At 31.8% G+C, this 21,242-nt stretch overlaps 1 protein-coding gene across 1 annotated transcript; it reads right to left on the bottom strand.

Annotated features, from left to right (window-relative positions):
- Positions 1-1,071: 1,071 nt before the first annotated feature.
- On the bottom strand, positions 1,072-17,471 carry LOC133190732 (uncharacterized). The gene is made up of 16 exons (XM_061326419.1): positions 17,378-17,471; positions 13,608-13,880; positions 8,551-8,737; positions 7,577-7,764; positions 7,211-7,347; positions 6,917-6,958; positions 6,366-6,519; positions 5,647-5,729; positions 5,271-5,502; positions 4,978-5,135; positions 4,578-4,749; positions 4,080-4,229; positions 3,797-3,952; positions 3,434-3,536; positions 3,284-3,338; positions 1,072-1,797 (listed from the first exon to the last, which is right to left on the bottom strand). The coding sequence occupies exons 1-16, from the start codon at positions 17,469-17,471 to the stop codon at positions 1,090-1,092; spliced, it is 2,892 nt and encodes a 963-aa protein (XP_061182403.1). The 3' UTR covers positions 1,072-1,089.
- Positions 17,472-21,242: the final 3,771 nt, after the last annotated feature.

Genomic DNA, 21,242 nt, shown 5'->3' with positions numbered 1-21,242 from the left:
ATGGTATTTATTAGTGAAAGAAAATATGTCATTTAAACATATCGTTTTCAATCTCATTTTTATTTCATCTGAAGGTAATATAATCAAATGGCCCTATCACGATTATAATCAGATTATTCAAATTTCAAAGCAAATTGATCCGAATATTGAGTTTGTCTAAGTGTTGATTTGAGCAAAATCGATCATTTGCAATATAATTATCTACTAGTATTATTTGTTCGGCGAGTTATGTTCCTGTTTATATGGTTTTATGGCCTAGCTGTATTCATTTCATTTTTAGATTAATGACTACGTTAAGCATTTTTTTAATTGATTAATCAATAGATTGAATCAATTTCTCCTTATTAATATACCGAACCCAAGCTGTTATTTTCATATAATTTTTTAATAAGTATCGACTATCAGAATTCATATCCAATCATTATTCATTATCGTCTGTTTATTACCTAAGCTTGAAAATAAAATGCTTCCCAGGAATTTTCCTTCAAAATATGCGTGCTAATGTCTTGTGATCTTTAATTTTTCATTTGGAACAAATTGTACAGATTTTTTTTTAAGTTTTGGCGGCAATTTTTAATATTTAACCAAATCGTGTATTTTGCATGAATTATTTTACTGTACTTGGGAGATAAAGAATTGCACTTGATATACTGTATATGTATCTGCTGTAAAATCTCAATTTTTAGAACGTATTTTTAATCATTATGAGGATTTTTTAAAACACATTTTGTACTTCATGTGTTAGTAATTTAAACCTATTATTTCCTTTTTTCAGTTCTACTTAGATATTATAAAAAAAATATCTCAAGTCATAACAAAATAGTGAACTCTTTTTTTCATGAAATACATTTACTACTTTATTATTGAACATTTGATTTTTAACCAATCAAGCAAATAAAATAAAATTCTTCATAATTTTAATGCCACAAACTGTATGATTGCACATTTTCAAAATTAAAAAAAAAACATCGGATTTCAGTTTAATAGTATTCAAATATTTGCATGCAAAAATATAAAACGTGTTACAACCAAACATAACACAAATATAAATCACAATACTACATATTTATCTAAGTAAAACATTATCAATCATTTTGCAGAAACTGATTCATGTAAGACATATCCTTCAATTTCACAAATTGTACTTGAAGTAATAGGTGATGGACTCTTTCTATTTGGATTAATATTTGTATTGGAATGTGGCGGCAAATATTCAGGCAGAGATCCGCTATAACTGCTAGTACCCGTTTCTAAAGGGTTTTCATTCTCACTTTCACAATTGTCCAGTACACAACTGATGTCTTCCGTACTATACTGTAATCTATCACCAGAACTCTCGTCTGATTCGTGTGCGTTATCGTCTGCTTGCGTCACTAAAGGCCGAAGTTCTTCAGAAGACACAGAAGGTTGTGAACTCTTGTTTTTTGAGCTCATATCTGAAATGTAAGCACTTTCCTCGGAAATGGGACCTTCTTTTTGACCGAGTAATCGACTTCTCTCCGAAAAACTTCTAATAGCTTGACTTGGGTACAATGTGTTTCCACCATTCTGAAATTCTACTGGATCATAGTACTTGTCCCGGACGGAATCATGAATGCATGAACTCTGAATCTGCAGCGGTATATAATCAGTTTTGTAAGTTTTCTCGTCGTCGAAATTTCCCACCTGCCCGCATCCAGAATCGTAGGTTCCGCCGGAACTAACACTATTCATACGCATGGCTGGAAGACTAGACTCGGTAGAACTCCCCCTTCCACTCGTTGACGCGGAGCTTTTGGTCTTGTCATATTCCTCATTCTGAAATTAAGACGTACAATTTAAGTTGATCAGAAAATTTCATAATAAGGTTTAGAAATATCCTGTATACAAATTACTTTCAAAGAGTGATCGAATTAATGTTGTTAAAGTGATACAAAATATTTTGTCGTTAGTATACTCAATAAAACTTGATGTGTCAGGTTGACACGAATGCCTCCTGATATGCAATGTTTAAATATATGAAATTCTAAGAATGTGAAGATAAAAATGTGTGGAAAAATTATCATACTGCTGGTTTTGTTTCCTAGAATCAGTTGTCTTTACCACAACATGCTTAAGCTGCGTGAAATGGTGATCGCTTACATGCAAGGCAATAAAAAATCCAAAATAGTGAATAATTCGAAATTTTGAAAGTTTAAGGGCCATAGCTTTTTTAAAAATGGGTCAATCAATACGAATATCGTATTTGATCTGTGAGTCATCAATACGAGGAGACAAACCAAGGACCATTATCTATAGGCACTGCAAAAAAGTCCTGAAAACAGAGAATTAGAAATTTTCAATGTCTAAGGACAAAAACTTTCGTGATTTTCGTAAAAATAGGACATTCATCACAAAACTCAAACTTGATCTGTAAGTTATCAATATCAAGGGACATACCAAGAATTAGATCATTATCTACGAGCACAGCAAAATGAGGTCCGGAAAACAATGCATTATTAGAAATTTTCAAAGTCTAAGGGCCATAACTTTTGTAAAAATAGGTCAATCGTCAAGAAACTCAAATATGATCTGGAAGTCGATCATACGCGAAACATAGCAAAAAAAAAATCCAGAAAACTATGATGGAATGACATAATGACAGACGGAAAGGGGTAACAATATTTGCCCCGGCCATTTCAGGGCGGGGTCATAAAATGGGAAAAATGCTTTGATTAATTTGGTAAAAAGCCAGTGACTACATGTATGAATAGTGAAACTTGTTTAATCTGGATGTTGGGTATTCCGAAATCTTGCCTAATACGGTATCAACTTTAAGTCCCTTTCAGTAAATTCATTTGTTTAAAATGTCTTATCTCTAATTTCTATGGAAACCAGTGGTGTCCGGATTAGACAAGTTTTACTACATAAACAATTTTAAATTTATAAATTGTCATCACATAATTGTTGATTTGTGTAATTCATTGTCACATTGGCTTATCTCGAGGCTTACCTCCCCCTTCGACATCTTTCTCAAAAATCACCCTAATATATACATGAAGCTATGAATAACCCTTGAAGAATATTTGTTTATGTTCTGAAAATCACTCTTCATTCGCGTAATCACGAAAGAATGCATGCTAGAGAAATATTATTCTCCTGTATCTTTGTATCATTAAATATTTTATGCAACAAAAATTCGTTATTTTTTTCCCTCGGTTATTAATACCAAAGAACTATTTCAAGAAAATAAAGTGTAGCGAAAATTTGGTGATGTACAATACATTAAAATGACAAGTGGATTAAAAATTGTATAGGTACATACTTTTTTAATATCAGGTAATATAATTTCCGTTTCTTCTAAATTCCTACAATGTCTCCTGCAAAAAGGGAGAGATAAATTATTTGTTTTTATTCATTAATACTATCTGTTATTTTACGTAGTTTAAGCTTTTTAATTATACAATATACTGACCAAGAGCAGTATGATAAAAGCACCAACAATGTAACTCCTCCCAACACTCCACACATAATTATAATCATTTTGGCAATGTTTACTCTCTCATTATGATTGGAATCTGAAAAGTATCATATAATATGAATTATATATATTATTCACACTTAAAATATGAACATTAAATTCAAAATATTTTATTTATAACTTACCTTCATCAAACATTTAACACCTGGGCTAAATTCTGTAGCTAGATTATCTATTTATTTATCTTTTTTTATTATTCATTTTATTTGTTAATTAATTAATTTATTTTTGCGGAATATAATCTAGTGATTTTTGAATTTTGATAAATTTTAGTTCATTGTAAAAATTATAACATACATGTTTGCTCTCCAAAGACTAGAAACTCCACCTCACTGCTGGGCCCAGGTCCTGCATCGGAAACAGCGGATACCCAAACGCTGTATTTGGTGGGAGACAGACCCCTTAATGTATAATTACTTACATATCTACTAACGTTCGCAAATGTTGAAGTTTCTGGAAAAAGAAATTTCAAAAGTCTTTATGATTGTAATGCAATTCACAGAAAGCGCAAAGAAAATCTCTCTCTAAAAATTAAATTAATGTTAGGTATTTATCTGTATTTTCTAATTTTATATTCTACCTTCACAGCTCCTAAATTCACAATACTTTATTCTATACTGCGTCACGTGACCTCTGAACTGTTTACAGTTGTATCGATACCACACAATCTTCATTGCGTTTTGATCAATATCATCTAATACAAATTTCACATTCAGCTTTTCTGATAGAGCTAGTGAAGAGAAATATTTTTGTTAATATTTTAGGAAACAACATTTCTGAATTCAAGAACAGAAGAATTCAGTGTATCAGCCTTTAAATAAAGTTGTTTTTTTTTAATAAAAAGCCCCTTAATTTCTGTGTTTTATTTTTTGTTTGTTTGCTTTACTTCCCTTCAAGAATTTTTAACTCATATTTGGTATGATCTTTATGAATATCCCTAATTATTTCAGTCATTTATTCCTTTTCAATTAGATCCTGAATAAATACTTTAAAAAACAATTAAGAATCTTGTTGAACATTGTCAATATATCATTTCTTGCATAAATGAAAGCTTAAGTCATGGATACAGAACACTAACTTTTATTTGTGAAGTGAACGCACTCTACCCAGGCTATACCACTACTACTTCTCAATCCCCCAAAATATCCATTAGCAGCTATTCCATACATGTAATCATCAACCGTTGTACCCTCCGATACCTCGAGGTGATGGGACGTGTTCGAAACTGTGGTTAACCAATTAAGTTCTCCCTAAATTGAAATTTTGAATTGGACAAGGCATATATTTAAAGTCAGTCGCCAAAATTGTTAGGATTGTGAGTGTGTTTCCTACTCTGTTTTTAAATGCATTTTAAAATTCAAATGAAAATGAGACGTCTAAAGAAAGAATGCATGTATAAACAAAATACTGTGTACAATAACACAGACGGTATTTGATTAAAAAAAAAGTATGAACTTGTTGGTCAGCTTCTCAGTTACCTGGCATTTTCCTTCGTTACTCTTTTTGCACCAAACGACAGTGAAGTCTCCATTGAAAGGAATGTTTTTGAAATGAGCTGGAAAACTCCAACTCAGGGTGACGTGCCTCGAAGTTATACTATTACTCAGTGCTTCAGTATGCACAGGCGATTTTGGCCCTGTCAAATACAGAATTTTTACATATTTCTCAGTAGTTGTGATTCTCAGCTATATCTTCATTGAGAAACCCTACGGATATTTAATTAACACATAATTTAGTTTCTTTCTTTTTATACTTTCATGCACACACTTACATTGTGATTTTGGTGGAATAACTAGAACAGACGGTTCCAGATCTGGAAATTGGTTGGTTTTTCCATTAAAAGGTATGATGCTAATATTATTTGTAACATTTGTACTAATTGGCATCTTTGCTGAAACTGAATTTTGGTTTGCGTAAACTGGTTTGTGATGAGGAGATTTTGGAGACATTGATTCAATCTTGTACTGCATTACAGCGCATCTTATGTCCTTCTGCTCGATAGGCTATAAAATATGACAATTTTAAATGCAAATTTCAACTTGTTAAATGACATAGTTCTTTATTTTCTATCAATGAAATATATATCTGGATTTTTTTCGTCAACAACAACAACAACAAAAATTTAAATGAGTTACGTATAATTTCACCTTCCAGTAAATTTCGACTTTATCACATGTCACATTCAAACAACTGAAAAATGATGGCTGGACCCTGGGAACTGCTGATGGGACTGAAAATAAATGTAAGTAAAGATTAAAGGGTAAAAACACTTGTTTTTAGTCTTTGGATTACAAGAATATATTTGTGATACCATAGAAACTGAGGTGGTGATATAATTGCAAATGGAAGAAAAGTTAACTAAATAGGGTAAGGGAGTTCTACTCGTCCTGAATCGTCCCGAAAAATGTTAAGTTATAAGAGATATATTTCAATAAAGAATAATTGTGTTTACATGGTAAATAGGGCTCTCAAAGAAACAAATATATTGATCTTTCCCCTTGCATTAAACTTAAAAAAGAAGGTTATTCAGCAAGACGCAACTCGGAATAAATTCAGATAAAAAAAGCATCAATTGAATTTTTTATCACTTTCTGCTTTTGTTACTTGAAATTAACTAAGAATCATTTGCTTGTCTACATGTGTTAGTAAAACGAAAGATGAGTTATATTTCAAGTGTATTTACCAAACGAAATAATTTTTTTTGCCCGTCTGTCCTTACCGGAAATTAACCGAAGTTACGATTTCCTTAAAATTCGAGATGGTATCTGTTATTTATTTTATTTTACATAAGTTAAAGGTCAATACTTCATTGTAAAGATTTGCGATATCTCTATTTCTTTAAAAAAAAAAAACTTATTTCTTATACCATCCTCAAGTGTCTTTGCCTTAATCGTGGTAACCTCGGACCAAAACCCCTTGACTTCACCCTGTACAATTGGTATACAAGATATTCGTATTTTGTATGTTGTGTACGGGATCAGGTTTACCAGGTTTGTGCTCATCCTCCTCGATATCTCTGTCTAATGATAATCAAATATTCAAATGAGTAATGTTTTCTTTTCGTCATAAGGAGCAAACACCATTGCCTTCCTTCTCTTTCACTAAAGTAAGTCAATTGCAAATTAAAGCAAATAGAAAACAAAGCAACTTAATAAAATGCAGTTAAAGAATTTTTAAAAAGAAGAAATTATATTGTTAAAATCGTAAAGAAAAACAGTAATTAGCTTGTACATGTATTAAAAAGTACAACATATAAAGCCTCACTCAAAACCATTGAAGAAGATGTTGTTAATGATGTCTACCTTATCATTGCCTGTATTTAGCTTTAACCTTAATATTTTTTTTTTGTAAACCGACACCTTCGAATTAAAATTTAACAAAGCACATCTACCCAAAGTTTAGTACCAATAAATTTACCAAGTCGGTAAAGTCGTCGATTTCTCTGGTGTAGATTTCCTCCTGAAAATTGGTCAAACATCATTTTCCAATTTTACGACATATCATAAACAAGTAGTTCTGCCAGAAACCAAGTAAACGTATGGGAGTGTAACAAATCCTAGATACTAGTAATAATGACCCAACACTAGCACTTTGATCCCAGCACTCTTTTATTCCTATCATTTCCTAGAAAAAGGTCAGCAAATCGTTCCTTTAGAAACATAATGTCGTGACAGTCATTTTAATGATCCACCTTTGTAGTTGACAACATACCTTCCATGCGCTTTCCCATTCGGATCTGTATTCAATCTTAAAGCGGAGCGACATATACGGTTTAGAATGGCTCCATGATATCATCATGCCTGTTTTATTGACCTCTGTCCTGATGTTTTCAACTTTTGCTGGCTGCACTACAATAATTATATATTTATTTATCTGATAATGTTCTCGAGACAGTTTATCATAAATTTATTTTGAAACGGATTTTGTTTTAAGAATATTTAATTTGTCAAACATTTTAAAAATCCCCAGATGGATCCCTCTTTATTTATTTTTTCCCTTAAGGAATAATTATATCTTTTTACTATGATATGAATTTCGACGCTGTACATAAAAGCATAATAATAGAAGACACAATACCTAATTCGTCTGTATTGAAGTAGAAATGAGACGAAACACTGGTTTCCGGTCGCCTGTTGTTGGTAATATTGACAACAAACACGTATGCCCCACGCTTGTAGCTGTCTCTACCGTCATTTTCCATTATCGTGCAAGATAAGCACTTTCCTTCGATTTTAACATTTTTGCAAGGAGACAAGTGCGTATACCTAGAAGTGATGAAAGGGGATTAAATACTTTAAGAATATACTATATTTCTTAATATATATATATATATATATATATATATATATATATATATATATATATATATATATATATATATATATATATATATATATTTATATATATTCTTTAAAGCACAAAAAGTTTTATTATCATGTTACAAATCAGAGCAATTGAAAAAAAAACTTTGCTTTCTTCATTAAGGAGGAGTAACAGTAAACATACGACTTCTGACAGAAAGAAAGTTATTCATTAAAATGTTAACCGTGTCCTTCAAAGCAATGTCTAAAAGGCTAATGATTGATATTTATGTGGCACACCCCAGAGGTTGATTACTGGTGGCCCATTAACCTTTGAATCGATGCCAAGTACATGTAGATCAAATGTTCAATGTTCATTATCAAAAAAATATAAAAATGCCTTTGTAAAAATATATATATATATATTTTAAAAGTAATTTTCGTTGAATTCAAAATAAAAAAAAGTTGTATTGCCTTCTTGAGTGTGGACGACTGTATCAATTTAATTATCCTATACGCGTGTTCGCCCTTTCTAAGCATATACATGTACTATTAAAAGCTATCTCACATTTTGAAAGTTGAAACAGACATTTGATTTCTCACTTAATATCCTTAATAAGGTATGTTATATAACATATTTATATTTAATATACTACAAAATTTCAATTTTCATTGATCCTTGTGGAATTTAAGATAGACTTTTACTATCCGCGCAAAAAATGTCAGGAATAACGAAAAAAAAAGACTTACACGCTCCAATGCAAAGATACATCGTAGTCTAGATGAGTAAAGTCTTCCACTGTGGTGTTGTACTGGGCCGTGATGCTCATGTCCGAGTTATCAGAATGTCTGTAGACCACTCCCAAGTCCCAAACGCAAGTCATGTTTTGCCAGTTGAAAACCAGACAGGAACCATTTACTACCTTCTGCGGGCGATCTGTTCATGTTAGAAAATATTAAAATAATCAGGTTTTAAAAGTACTGCTTAATATTCTTATTCTCTTTCCCTGTTTCTCATATTTGTCATTGTTACTTGTAACTGGTATGACTTTTGTTTATACTGGTGTATAGAAAGTTCATATTTGTTTGAATTTATCGAATTCATAGTAACTGAGGATGCAATATTGCAAAACATAGATATATCTATATTGTTATTCATAAATTAAGATTTTTTTTAATATTGGGGTTTGAAAAAACTACTCCCATCCTTTAACACTTGAATGTCAAATGATGAAAAAAGAAGATCTGGCAAATTGGACCTTGACAAAGTTAAAAAAAATTGTAAAAAAGCACAAAAAGACTTCTTGAAAGATCCAACACAAACAATAAACGTTGTTATGAAAAACATGTAGCACACACCATGCTTATTCAAATGCTAGTAACTTGACGTAAAATGACACTGCCTTTAAGACTAGGCCAATCAAGATACGATGTGAAGACATCAAAACATATTTCGTCACTGATATATGACTTTGTTCGTATTTAAGAAACTCACTTGAAGTTTAAGATTAAGAAAAACTGTTCAGTTTTATAACTGCATTCAGTCACACTTTTACAGAAAAAAATGTTTTCTTGAGCTCTTTAAAATTAATACCCACCTCTTTTTCTAACAATGAAGACATAAATTGTTGGATGATAAAATAGATGTATGTTGATGATGTATAATGAAATACAGTACTGCAATTGATAAAAAAAAAAATTAACAGTGCATATGTTTAAGCTTCTTTTGAAGAATTGCAACATTCTATAATATAATTAAAATCAAAGAAAAATATTAGAGAGTGCTTTGAAAATCACATTTCCTCCTTTACATAGGTATTTCCCCAAGATACTGGCAAATCGCATAAACAAAATGATGCACCAAATGAAATATTCATCGTTCATAAAATCTTGTGACTTTCCAAGAGTTGTCTCTTCTTGTGCTTGACAGAATCCTTTCTTAATTTTTTTTTAAATGTAAACTTACGATTGTAATTTTTCATGTAACATACGACTTCATATTAAAACAATTCTAAAAACATATCTTTGCAATGCAGTCCTATCTTATAGCTACAAACCAGTTCGGAGATTTCTCTTCGGTTTTGAAAACATTAGGATTAATCGTACATTTTTTTTTTCTATTTTGATGAAGAAGAAAAAAAACAACAAAAATGTGCACATATCACACTGCCTATGGAGATTTGTTACAGATTAGAATCAACAAGAAAAAAAAACAAAAAATAGATGCATTTATCGAAAATGAAAAGTTTACAAACATTACATTACTAAGCAAATTGTGGGTACTTTTATATAGTCATATTATAAATAAGTTGAAGTTTTGATCCACTGACAAACCTGAATATTGCATGGCTCTGTGAAAAAGAGCAGTTTCAAGTTACTATATAGTAGTTGATGCAAGCAAGCATGATAATAATAGAGATGGCATATTATTAAGCACCTTCAGTGTTAATAATGCATTAATTGTTACAAAACGTAATAAACTAAGATTATTACATGAAATACGGAGATAACGAACAGTATTCAAGCTCAAGGTTCATTTAGACAATACAAATCGGGAGCAGAACAAACACGGACCTCCAAAAACATTAGAGGTTGGATCAGGTACCATGGAGGAGTGAGCATCTGCCAACCGGTCACACCCGCCATGTGCTCCTTGTCATTATCGGGAAAAACGGAAAAATCCGTAGATGATTCAGTGTGTAAATAATGGTTTAACAATTAGTAGGAAAAACGATTTTGACTTAATGATAGGTTGTATTTGCGTTATTACATTTTGTGTCAAGATTAGTGCGTAATGTAACACTACAAAACGTAACAACACTTTTAAACAAAATTGTAATACCAAAAATGTAATAAACCAAAAAGTATGTTATAACATTTTGCGTTATTACTTTCTGCATTAACCTCGACTTAAAATGTAATAATACAAAATGCCATAATCCCAGTTTATTACAGTTTGTGTCTTTATTGCAGTTTGTGTTGTAACAATGCTAAGAAATTTTAGTATCTACGCTGTTTTCAAACAGATATTGATCGTTGACCTTCAAAGGATACAAAACGAACAAAATTATCTCAAACGAACATTTGTCAAAAACATCCTGGTGTTTAAGTAAAGGAGCAATAGCTGAAACATGAAACCTCCAAACTGTTTATTATTATATGTGATAGGAAACATAATCAATGCGTTCTCCATTATTAATGTTCTCTCTTTATTTCTTTTAGAGGGTATGGAGATTGTTATATGTTTTTCTTTTGAAAAATAACAACTTGTGCAATTTAACATTCTCTGTCCGATATATTAATACCCAAAGTAAATTTGACAGTCTTTTTGGATTTTTTATTTGCTAAATTTGCTATGCAAAATATTTTATGTTTACGATCAAACTTTAAAAGTTCTAAAGGTACAAGTACATCAGATTCACCGTCCAAATAGATGTCAAATATTACACAGCTCTGCAAATTAACAAGGCTCAATTTGAGGTGTGCATACATGTATGTCATTCGTCACTTTTCAGCAAAGTTTAGTCAAAACCTCTGATATCAAAGTTATTACAATTTAATTTTTTAATAACAAAATTGACAAATTGCACAACATTCTATTAAAATGCCGCTCAGAAAATCAACTAGAAATAAGATTCATGAGGGACCATTTTCTTTTGATGAATGGATATCAACATTTTTTTTTTCCGAAATCTACAGATGTGCTTATTTCATTATGTTGGAACTTTAATTGGCACTAAAAAGAAATATTTAGTGTCAGTTTCAAATATTTTAACAAAAATTTTACACAGTTTTCAACATACATATACTTTGCCAAAAACTGTAGAAATATTGAAAAAGTCGAGATGAAAAAGTCTTAAATTTGCATAATTTGACCCATATCTCAAAATTTACATCACTTGTCTCAACTTTTATTTAATTTTTTTTTCAAATTTCAGATACTTCTTACCCATTAGCACTTGATTTATAAAAAAGTTTGATATAAAAAAATTATATTGAGTGTTACGAATTTTAATACCCAAAAAGGTCACAAAATAATGTACACGCATTAATTGGTAATATTTTTTCAATAATGTTTTTTATTTAACCAATTTTACATATTTTATTTTTTAAAATTTATTTTACATAAATTAAGATTTTATTTTTTTGCAATAATTCATCTGATAAAACATGATTTAAGTTAAAGTGCTTAATATAATATATACATTTTAAGTGCAAAAAAGTTTATTGTACTGTTTGGTCAGTAATATGCACACTGACCCCCAATTTTCTTTCTGATTTCTAGTTATGCTATATGAGCAGATATCTAAACATACGTCTCCAAAATCCTCTAAATAACTAGTTTCAAGAGTGACCATACATCAAGTGTTGCCTTCCACGTGACTTGTGGGGATGGGGGTTAATTTTTCTGTAATTTATTTCTTATTTGTTTCTCACTATATAAGTAGAAACTAATATTCTAAATTCAAGGACAGATGATACAAACTTTCTTAAAAAATCATGATAATAACAACTAAAGCAATGTTTATGTAAGTAAAATGAATAAGTTTAGTTGCGTAGATTTTAATTTTTCATTAAAAAATTCCCAGAAATGTCCAATAAAGTGATAAAAAGTTGTATATATTTATAATTGTGACAGCAAAGGTGTAAATTTTTGAACATCATAGAAGTTTACAATGTCACATCTGTCAACGTTTACAATTTCTAAATATTTAGAAATTGGTTGTTTGCATCGTTTACAACCAAATCGAGTTCAAAAATATATATCAATCCGGGCATCTTTTTTTTTATTTGTATCATCTGTCCTTAAATAAAAATTCCTAGAATATATTTGGTCGTTTCCTAGTAATCTCCTGATATAGGTTAAAAGTCCCTAATGTTTCTTCCTTCCATACCTATGTAAAGTAGTACTTGTTTTTGCATTTACTCAGCATTAGATTCAGAAGTATAACATGCAGACATCCCCCTAACAGAAACATGCTGGGAAATATCAGGCCCTATATAAGATGCGATTTAGGGGGAGGGGGACAACCAAACATTTTCATTTGGGTGGTCACTACCGAGCAATTATTCCTTAAAAAGCCAAAAAAAGGTCATAAGACCTTATTATTGAAAAGGTATATCCATAAAGTAGCTTTCTTTCCTATAGTATGCTAGCTACATATATATCTGCAAAATTACAGGGGGGAACCCCCCCCCTCCCCCCCCCCCCGGTAGCCCGGTTCCTACAGTCATGAATACATGTATAACTTAATTTACAACCAAGTTATGAATTATATATGACTTCGTGAACAAGTAATAAAAAGATTACAATTCAATGTCACACCTGTCAAGCTTTTTGATTCCCATAGAAACATGAATGTTTGGAAAAAAAAGAGCTTATGAGAACAAAATAGGACTTTACAAAATTCCAAACTAATCTGTTTGGACATCAAAATAAACGACGCAGATAAACTATATTAAATGTAATTTTTTTAAAAGGTAAACCACATTTTCTCCTGAAATGCAGAAGCAAATTATCTGACATTCTTAACTTGAAGGACTATAGCTCAATCTGGACAACCAACTAAACACACTTTGATTTACAATATAACACATTATACTAAGAATCTACAAAGCATTACCTCGCCGTAGACTAGCAATTATTACAAACCACACTGTCATGAGATTTTTTATGCTTCACCTCTTAGAATGTAATGTTAAAGCCCTATAACTCAATATCAGCATGCCTGGTTTAAAGTGTTAAAAGAACATGCAACATGTTAAAATCAAACGATACACTGCATGCACTCAAACAAATGCCTTACGCTCTATGGTGAGAAACTGTTTGCCTTTCTTTCCTTCACAGATTGGAGAGGTACAAACATACGCCAAATATCCTGCTTGTTCAGGAATCATATTTACAGACACAACATCATGACCTCGTGCAGTTAATGGGTCATTATTGTGTATATTGCTTGAAATGTTCAAATTGTGTCTTTTTATAGAGATGATATTTTCTGAAGAATTGAGATGTGCTCTTGAACTAAGAAGCGTGCAAGAGAGATTAATCTTCTCCCCAAAGAAAATGTATAGAGGATCTGCAAAAAAGAATATTTATAAATAAAAATTAAAAAAGCATTTTACTTTAGGAATTGTTAATTCATGTGCCATTTTATTTGTATGCCAGCATGAGGTTGTTTTTAAAAGGAAAAAAAATCACAAAAATAATATGGGATTTGGGTATGCATTGCCAAAAGTATTTTGAAATAAACGAGTTGAACACCTTCTACACTTAAATACTTAATAGTGTAGAATGAAACAAATTACATTTACTAAATTAATATGTGACAAATAGCAATGAAAAAGTTGAAAATAACGAAGATAACGAACAGTAATTGATCTCGAAAAATCTACAAACAATATAAATATGTGAACAGGGCATAAAACACGGACCTCCGGAAATTCCAGAGGTGGGATCGAGTGCCTAGGAGGAGTGTGCATCCCCTGTCGACCGGTCACACCCGCCGTGAGTAGGAGACAAAAATAAGTTCCAAGACTGGAAAGTATTTTTAAGAAATGCATATCTTCAGTTCATTTAAATCACCTGAAAGATTGAATACATGTACCAAATCATGGATAAAAGATTTTAAGAGCAATATCATACACTACGTTGTGGTTTCATGTTTTGGACGACGTAAAAGTGCATGAAATAAAGAAGTAATTTTAATTATTAATGTTTCTTTTAAGTCTTACAGCCAGAAACTGAGAAGTTATTAGGATAACTGGATTTAAGAAGTATACTTTTTACAAGAAAACGTTTCCATTTGGGTGTGCGGAAGCATTCAACGGGAATTGTACCGTATGGTTTTCAAAAACATAAACTTTTAGATGATGAATATGTTTCACTGACACCATGAATGAAATATGAGATAATTATGATGTAAAGCATATAAACAAACATACATATATGTTAATTTTCCATTTAAATAGTATGACCTAGCTGAAAATAATGGAAACTATACAATATACAGTATAAATACACAATACTTAAAAATACCTTTACAAGCACATACATTTAAACTGTAATCAGTTCTTATTGAATAAAACAGAATACGATATAATTAGATATCAGATTTGTTTTACGTATGTTATTGTTTTATTCAATTCATAAATGTTGACTGTACATATTGGGCATATTCAATTTGTTATTCTCAATAATTTTACTGAATTTTAGCGCGTTTTATTGTACATGTAGATGGTACAACCACGGACATAGATTCGAAAATTTGTACTTTTTTTCATGTCAAACTTTGCAATAATCAATCTTTCTATTTGTATTGCACATGTATAATTGTATATTCACTATTTGTGTTGTATACTTTTAGTTGTTTTAAATATTTGTCAGTTTGTATTGTATATTTTTTTACTTGTATTGTTTTCTTTAATTGTCCATTTGTAAATGTTTTTTCGTTAATTATATTGTATGATTTACATCTGTTTGGTATAATACATAATTCTATACTATAATTCGATTTGTAAAATAAAAATATATTTTTTTACTAGTATCGAAAACAAATACAAATTGAAATATCATAGAATATAAATAGTGTATTATACAAAACAAATGAAATTTACACAATATAAATATAAAATTAAAAATAGAAATATGCAGTTAGATACCGTTAAAAACATCAATACCCACAAATAAGTGTACATGCCTTTCCTTTGTATATCTAAATAACTAGCAAAGAAACCACATAGATATATATATATATATACTATAACTTACATAAATTTTGAAAAGCGACGTTTCTCGGACGTCAATTGACTCCCTGGGTAGAAATGAAAACTCAGAAACTTAATTGCAGATCTATAGGACACCACCAAACATATTCCAAAAGATTATTTGGCTAATGCGTAGAATACAACAGGTTTTGGAACATGGTTTTGTTTTTCAAACCCCGAATTACTTAGTATTGGCCCCTGTATTATGTTGTAAATTTTGAATAGACAAGGTGCAGATAAAATTTACAGTTATCGATAAAATTTACAGTTATCGTGTTGTAAATTTTGTATTTATCTCAACCTAGTGCATTCAAAATTTAGAACTTAAATGAAAACTCCAAAACCTTCTAACACTTCTACAGGACACCATCAACCATACTGAAAAAGATCAGGCTACTGCTTGAGGAGTTTGAGAAAAAAAAATGTTGTGAAGGACGGACGGACCGGAATTACAACAGTATTTCCGAACTTTCTTTAAAAAGTCTTGGTATAATTATAGAACACAAAATAGAAAATATAAAATACAAATTTTCGTAATAGATTATACATTATATAAATACAAGTGGACAATTAAAATACAATACAAACGGACAATCGTAGATTACAAATGGAAAAGATCAAATATTGCAACGCTCGACATGCCATTTGTTTATTTATATTTAGCAGTGGTGACTTAGTAATTTACTTTGCAGTCGTCAGGCCCGTAGGAAGCAATTTCAGTTTGGGGGGGGGGGGGGCACAGCCATACATTTTTCAGTTGACGTTGAGGGGGCACTACCAAAAATTTCCTGACAAGCAAAAAAAAAAAAAAAAAAAAAAACATCAACTACCAAAATTCCTTAACAAGCAAAAAAAAAAAAAAGGTCATCAGACGTTTTTATTGAGGGGGCACAATCACACATTATCTATGTTTACTATAGTAATCTATATATCGGCAAAATTATTGGGGGGGGGGCACGGCCCCCCGTACCCCCCCCCACCGGTTCCTACGGCCATGGTCGTTACTTAGTTGTATTTTTTACTCTATAAGCAGGTACTGGCTACCCGTTAAATAAAAGTGTCGTTATGCTCTAAAAGAAGGTCGTGATTTTTTCGTGTGCACTGTAATTATTGTTAGCGCGCAGCAGTCCAAACAAAGTATTGTGTAAAATCGGTCAGATCCTTCAGATCTCTATTGTTTCTCTAATGCGTTTCAATGCATTTGGAGAACTGCAAACTATGTGAATAACTTCAAGGCTTCGTTAGATATGTTGAATATTGATGTAATCATTCAAAACATATTACGAGACCATTCGTTTGAAATACACTGGATTAGGGGATTAAAATAGTTTGGTTTTTTTTGAAATATGCACTTAAAATGTATTTAATATAAGGCGTTCATGTATTATTGAGTCAGTTCGTTGAACTTGTTAGGGTTACGGGATAAGTCAAAATATTTAAACCTTTGTCCATTCGCTGTTAACTTTCTCTAGTATATGAGTTAAAATATTAAAGTACATGTACATGTGTTTACTTGTTCATGTAGCAAAGAATGTTACACGCGATTTGCACATTAAGGTGTTACAAATTCGGTTCCGACAAAAATTAATGGTCTGAAAAATAGATATATGAAAACTTATCTGTTCATCTTAGCAATTGAGACTCTTTGACATTTAAATTAAAATGTGTAAATTGAGGATATTTTTAAGTATCTTATTTGTCCGTTTAATCTTCTTGCAATTTTTCCACCTGAAAAAATATTCTGAACCAAAAAAGTACATTGGACAAAATGCCCAGTACCCCTGATGGAAAATCAAAAATAAAAACATACCTGCTGTAAAATTTAAGCTGCATTGCTCCTTTCCGAAAACTAATGTTAAAATGCATAAAAACAATACACTCCAAAAGAAGTCTTCCAATTTCATCGTGTCGGATCAACAGAAGTCTATTTTGGCAAGTTGTACATTTAAGTCGAGGAGGAAGTGGTCTACAGTAAAAAAAAAAAAAAGGTACTAACAAATCCACAGGACGTATAGTTGCGAGCTAACGCGTCCTCATCTGTGCCATTTAATTAGTGTGACACGAATGTAACTTCATTGATCTGTGACAGTATGAAGGAAATATATTGCGGATATTTAAAATACACGAGCTTTTAAATCTCTTTACATTCAATACCAAACACGCAAGCCACATAATTTCCAGTAGTCTCAGGGGAGTTTTTTAATCATGTAAAAATGTGTATTTTATGATACTAAGAAAATATAATTTTTAACATAATTATAAGAATAAAAATACTGAACATTTCATGTCAGGAGTCTAGTACAAAAAGTCGTTATGAAGCATATATAGCCTTGGTTGAATAATGTTCCAAATTGAAGCATATGATTTCATAAATGTACATACATACTTAGAGAGACGGGAAGAACAAGGGACTTTCAAAAGAAAAATAAAATGTACGTATAACAACGAGCACACAAATTCGTTGTAATGCAAATCACACAGTTATACTTAATTTACGACAAGTATCTTAGTAGCAAAATTGCAAAGCTTTGGTATAGGTCAGGAGAAAACTACATGTAAGAAGACGGACGGGTCACAAAGCCCTGAAAAAGGTCAGTGCCAGATTTATTGGACTGTAAAACAAATTGTGTTTTAATTGGTCGAAATCGCTGGCAACGGGTAAATATTGAAATCTACTTTGAGAACTGATTTAAGTAAAGATGAGTATTTATTATGATGTAGAAATGCTTCTGAAACAAAGTCTGAAAGGTTACAACTCTCACCCGAGTCGCAGTTCTACTACAAGTACTTCTAAAAACTCTATCTGAAGATGATGATGATGATGAAACATTAAGGTTACTCTAACCTTAATCAAAGACTATATACAGTGTATATTAATGACTGCACATACGTGTAGAATTGAAATCATTTAGCCAAGTTAACTTCTTTAGGAATTCTTAACGTCACTATTTGTTTACATCAATGAGGCACCATATGTCAATTAAACGCATGACAGTACAATTGATCAAGATGTTCTTTGTGATGTTATATATATATATATATATATATATATATATATATATATATATATATATATATATATATATATATATATCGCAGTATATGCGATTTATGGCATCTGTAATTGCTACTTTTTGCTTGTGTGTTTTTCCATATATGGTGCGATATTTTACTGCTGTATATATATACAACACAAGGGTGTAGTACAAATAATGTTACTTTCTTTACTGATGACAGAAGTTGTTATCGCTGTCATTTCAAAGTATCACCGTTTGAAAATGCAGTGCATCAAACCATCCATTATCACATATTGAAGCATTTTATCAAAGATCTAGTTTTCTACCCGGGGCGGCTGAATACATCGTTTAAATTAAGAGGTAGAGGAATGGACAAATCTTCTCAGAATCATGGCAAAGAGAAGCCTTCCTCTCAACAAGGTTTCGCACAAAATGTTCATGAACGTTGTTACATGGTTTGCTACATACAATTCCCTTGGAAGGCGATATGATTCCAATGTGAAACTCTTCTGGAGAACAGGAAAATAATTGTTCAAAGATAAATGTTTGAAGTTTATGTCAGGATTGAGGCAAAAAGGTCAAGAATTTGAAGGTGTTCAGTTAGGTCAGTTCGAAACAAAGGATTCAAAGATTACATGTAACTTTATTGTTCCAAGTAAATACGATCTGTAAATAGAAAGCGATGCAATGAAAGAAAGTTGCCAATCAACTGGCATTGTGATTCCAGTTATAGAATAATTTGCACCAAGTGTAAACCCAAATCATCTGCTTTTGAAACTGAGTATGGGTTTAAAAAAAAGTTTAATCCAGGTGGCAAATTTGCGGATGTGAACTACTTGGGATTTGAGGATTAAAAAAACAGATTTAGAGAGAGAAATGAACGACTACAAGAAGAACTAGATGCTCTCAGCAATGCAAGAATCCCACAAAAATAGGTTTGAAATCAATCAGTTAGCCTAGGTGACCAGACGTGTTTTTGCAAGCTCTTATCTTCTCCATATTGATAAGGTAGATTATGAAATTATGAGGAACAATTTTGGATTTCAATGCTAATTCTAGTCTTTTTAGATCAATAGTGCACTCATTTAGTGGGGTTTTTAAATCCTTTATTGAAAATAAGGATGTACCCGAAGAGACTGTGGGTATTTCAGAGTTTCTAAAAGTAAAATTGAACAAAGAAAGTGTTACCATAACCTTTAACAGTGAGAAGTACTACTTTATTTTAAGCTTATTACAAAGCAATCTTCTACACTGCAGAGATGATAGTCAAAATGGAAGTATCTATGAAACACCATGTGAAACGGTTACTGTTACTATTTATCAATCAAACAACACACTGCATATTCAAGGAGATGCAGCCTTTACCTGGTACAATGACTTGCTACTGAGAATGCGAATGCAATATTAACCACAGTGATACGTAATGCAAACTGGTTGTTGGGCAAACGCTTCCACACTGAGCATCAACTCCAAAATCTACCTACAAAGATAGACAAAATAACAAACAAACTGCGGACATTAATTGTGACTAGTGCAACAGTGCAGAGATTATAAAGCAACTTTCTGAAATGGTGAAAACATTAACACAGGAAGTAGAAAATCTTAAAAAGCAGTTGCTTCCCAAAAAAAGGAATGTGTAAAAGTTCTTAAATTTCAAAAATCAGTGAAACAGAAAGGAACAAATACAGAAGGACTTCCTGTCTCAAATGGAGTCTCCAGACACACCCAGTGCATCTTAACTACCAACAAGAAAGATTGCAGCATGTCCACAACTATACAGAATCCAGTTCAAGTTTGCAATCAATTCAAAAGACGGAGAAAGTATGGAGACAGCCAGAAGACGGAAAATCTGTTCTTTTGATTGGGAGTTCAATTCTTCAGAGAATCAGAACTCGTGGATTACTACCTTCAGTGCAAGTTAGCACGAACAGAGGAGCCCAAGTTTCCCATATACGTGCAAAGCTAGCCAAGATGAATATCCTATAAAAATGTAATTATTCTTTTGGGGTGGGGGGGGGGGGTGGGGGGTGGGAACGATGTCGGAAACAACCGTGAAATGGAGGCTATTGAAAATGATCTTGTGGAAATTATCACTGATCTCAAGTCCAGGAAGTCTTGTCTCCAAGTGTTTATTTGTGATGTGTTGGCAAGTAAAGATATCAACGGGTGCAAGATTAATAATATGATTCGTTATGTCTGTAAGGAATATGGAGCTACATTGATTCCCGCTACACGTGTTTAAAAAAGAAAAACCTCGCCCGGAATTATACTAGAAAGACGGGATCCACCTCTCTGACAAAGGAACATCTTCATTACTAACAATCCTGCAAGGACAAGAGAACATTTTGAAACGCGACAGAGTACAAGACCACCAAATTGTTTCGGGTAAATGCACCTGTCACTTCTGTGGTGAAGAGGGCCATTCCGCACGAAACTGCATGGATGGGAGAAAAGTTACTTGTTGGCAGTGTGGCAAGGCTGGCCACATACTTAAATTCTGCACATACTAGGAAATCGGCAATGAATGTGCAGCCGTCAATATAAATGTCAATGATCTTAGTTGTAAAAACTCTTTTGAAGAACTCGCTAACTTAGGCCCAGAATGCAATACTGTAAAATGTGAATGTTCAAATATTGTCGTGGGCCTTAATTCAAGCA

The sequence above is a fragment of the Saccostrea echinata genome, unplaced genomic scaffold (genome assembly GCF_033153115.1).
Source record: "Saccostrea echinata isolate AGI-Se365-2 ecotype Australia unplaced genomic scaffold, CSIRO_AGI_Sech_v1 ptg000022l, whole genome shotgun sequence".
NCBI classification, from domain to species: Eukaryota; Metazoa; Mollusca; class Bivalvia; order Ostreida; family Ostreidae; genus Saccostrea; species Saccostrea echinata.
Note: the sequence above shows the minus strand (reverse complement) of the source record. Positions and strands in the feature narration are given on the sequence as shown.

Bases quoted from the DNA above. Each gene is read 5' to 3' on its own strand.
- LOC133190732 (XM_061326419.1), bottom strand. From the start codon at position 17,471: ATGAAATTGGAAGACTTCTTTTGGAGTGTATTGTTTTTATGCATTTTA. The intron at 5,136-5,270 runs GTAAGTGTGTGC...TGTATTTGACAG, and splicing joins TATTCCACCAAAATCACAAT to GGCCAAAATCGCCTGTGCAT. The intron at 4,750-4,977 runs GTAACTGAGAAG...ATTTCAATTTAG, and splicing joins GTAACGAAGGAAAATGCCAG to GGAGAACTTAATTGGTTAAC.